Source organism: Aplysia californica, unplaced genomic scaffold (assembly GCF_000002075.1).
Source record: "Aplysia californica isolate F4 #8 unplaced genomic scaffold, AplCal3.0 scaffold00837, whole genome shotgun sequence".
In the NCBI taxonomy this organism is placed as follows: Eukaryota; Metazoa; Mollusca; class Gastropoda; order Aplysiida; family Aplysiidae; genus Aplysia; species Aplysia californica.
The window spans coordinates 297,916-298,667 of record NW_004798107.1 but is presented as its reverse complement, the minus strand read 5'-3'; the positions used below and the strand labels follow the sequence as shown (position 1 = coordinate 298,667).

Below are 752 nucleotides of genomic sequence, written 5' to 3'. Positions count from 1 at the left end.
TGACAATCTGAGGAAAGCAGAGGACAAAAATAGATGACGAGAGCTGGTTGTCAGATGCAGTGGTGCCCCCACAGTTGCCCCCACAGTTGCCCCAACCACGGGATGGAAGAAGAAGAAGAAGAATACTTTGATGTCCTTGATATTGTGATTATCTGTATTGGACACGGATTCTGATGTAGCTTTATATTCTAATATGCTACGTTCTCTATGCCGTTACTGGTATGTTGCTGGGTCTGCGAGGGTATAGGGTGTAAACTGCTACTCAACTGTGGTCGGTTAATCAAACAGTACTCACAGTAGAACTGCCGTTGTCGTCATCAAGCCTATCCTCTACGCTGGGAACTGGTCGGGGCGGACTACAGCTCCTCTCGTCTCCCTCCTTTATCTGCCGAGGAAAAAAAAGGTACACAGTAAGCCGCTGAAAGAACCGTTTATAATCTTAGATTTTTTATCACATCACCAAGGTTATTAAAATTTCTATGAAATTCAAATTACAATTTAAAAATTTTTTTAAGTAATAGGCAAAATATTACCCTTCATAAACTTGGCATCGGTATAATCAAGTGTCAAGAGTCAAGTGTCAAGTGTCAAGGCTTTCTTTTTGTAAGACGGTTTGAACGGATCATGAGCTCAATGTTTTCTCCGTACACCAGTTGACAACTTTTGTCACCTCGGTCAAAGTGGAAAAAATAATTCTCCTTTGAGCCCAAAGTCATAAGTCATAGTGAACAGGTACTGTAAGATTTCAGGGA

The 752-nt window shown here is 41.4% G+C and overlaps 1 protein-coding gene across 1 annotated transcript in view; it reads right to left on the bottom strand.

The window, feature by feature from the left end:
* LOC101862220 (lupus La protein homolog A) overlaps positions 1-752 on the bottom strand; it is a gene marked incomplete at its 3' end in the record, with an annotated part of 20,601 nt that overhangs the window by 15,127 nt on the left and 4,722 nt on the right. The window contains 1 exon segment of the mRNA XM_005109991.3: positions 296-385. Within this exon segment, the coding sequence (XP_005110048.2) occupies positions 296-385 (90 nt within the window).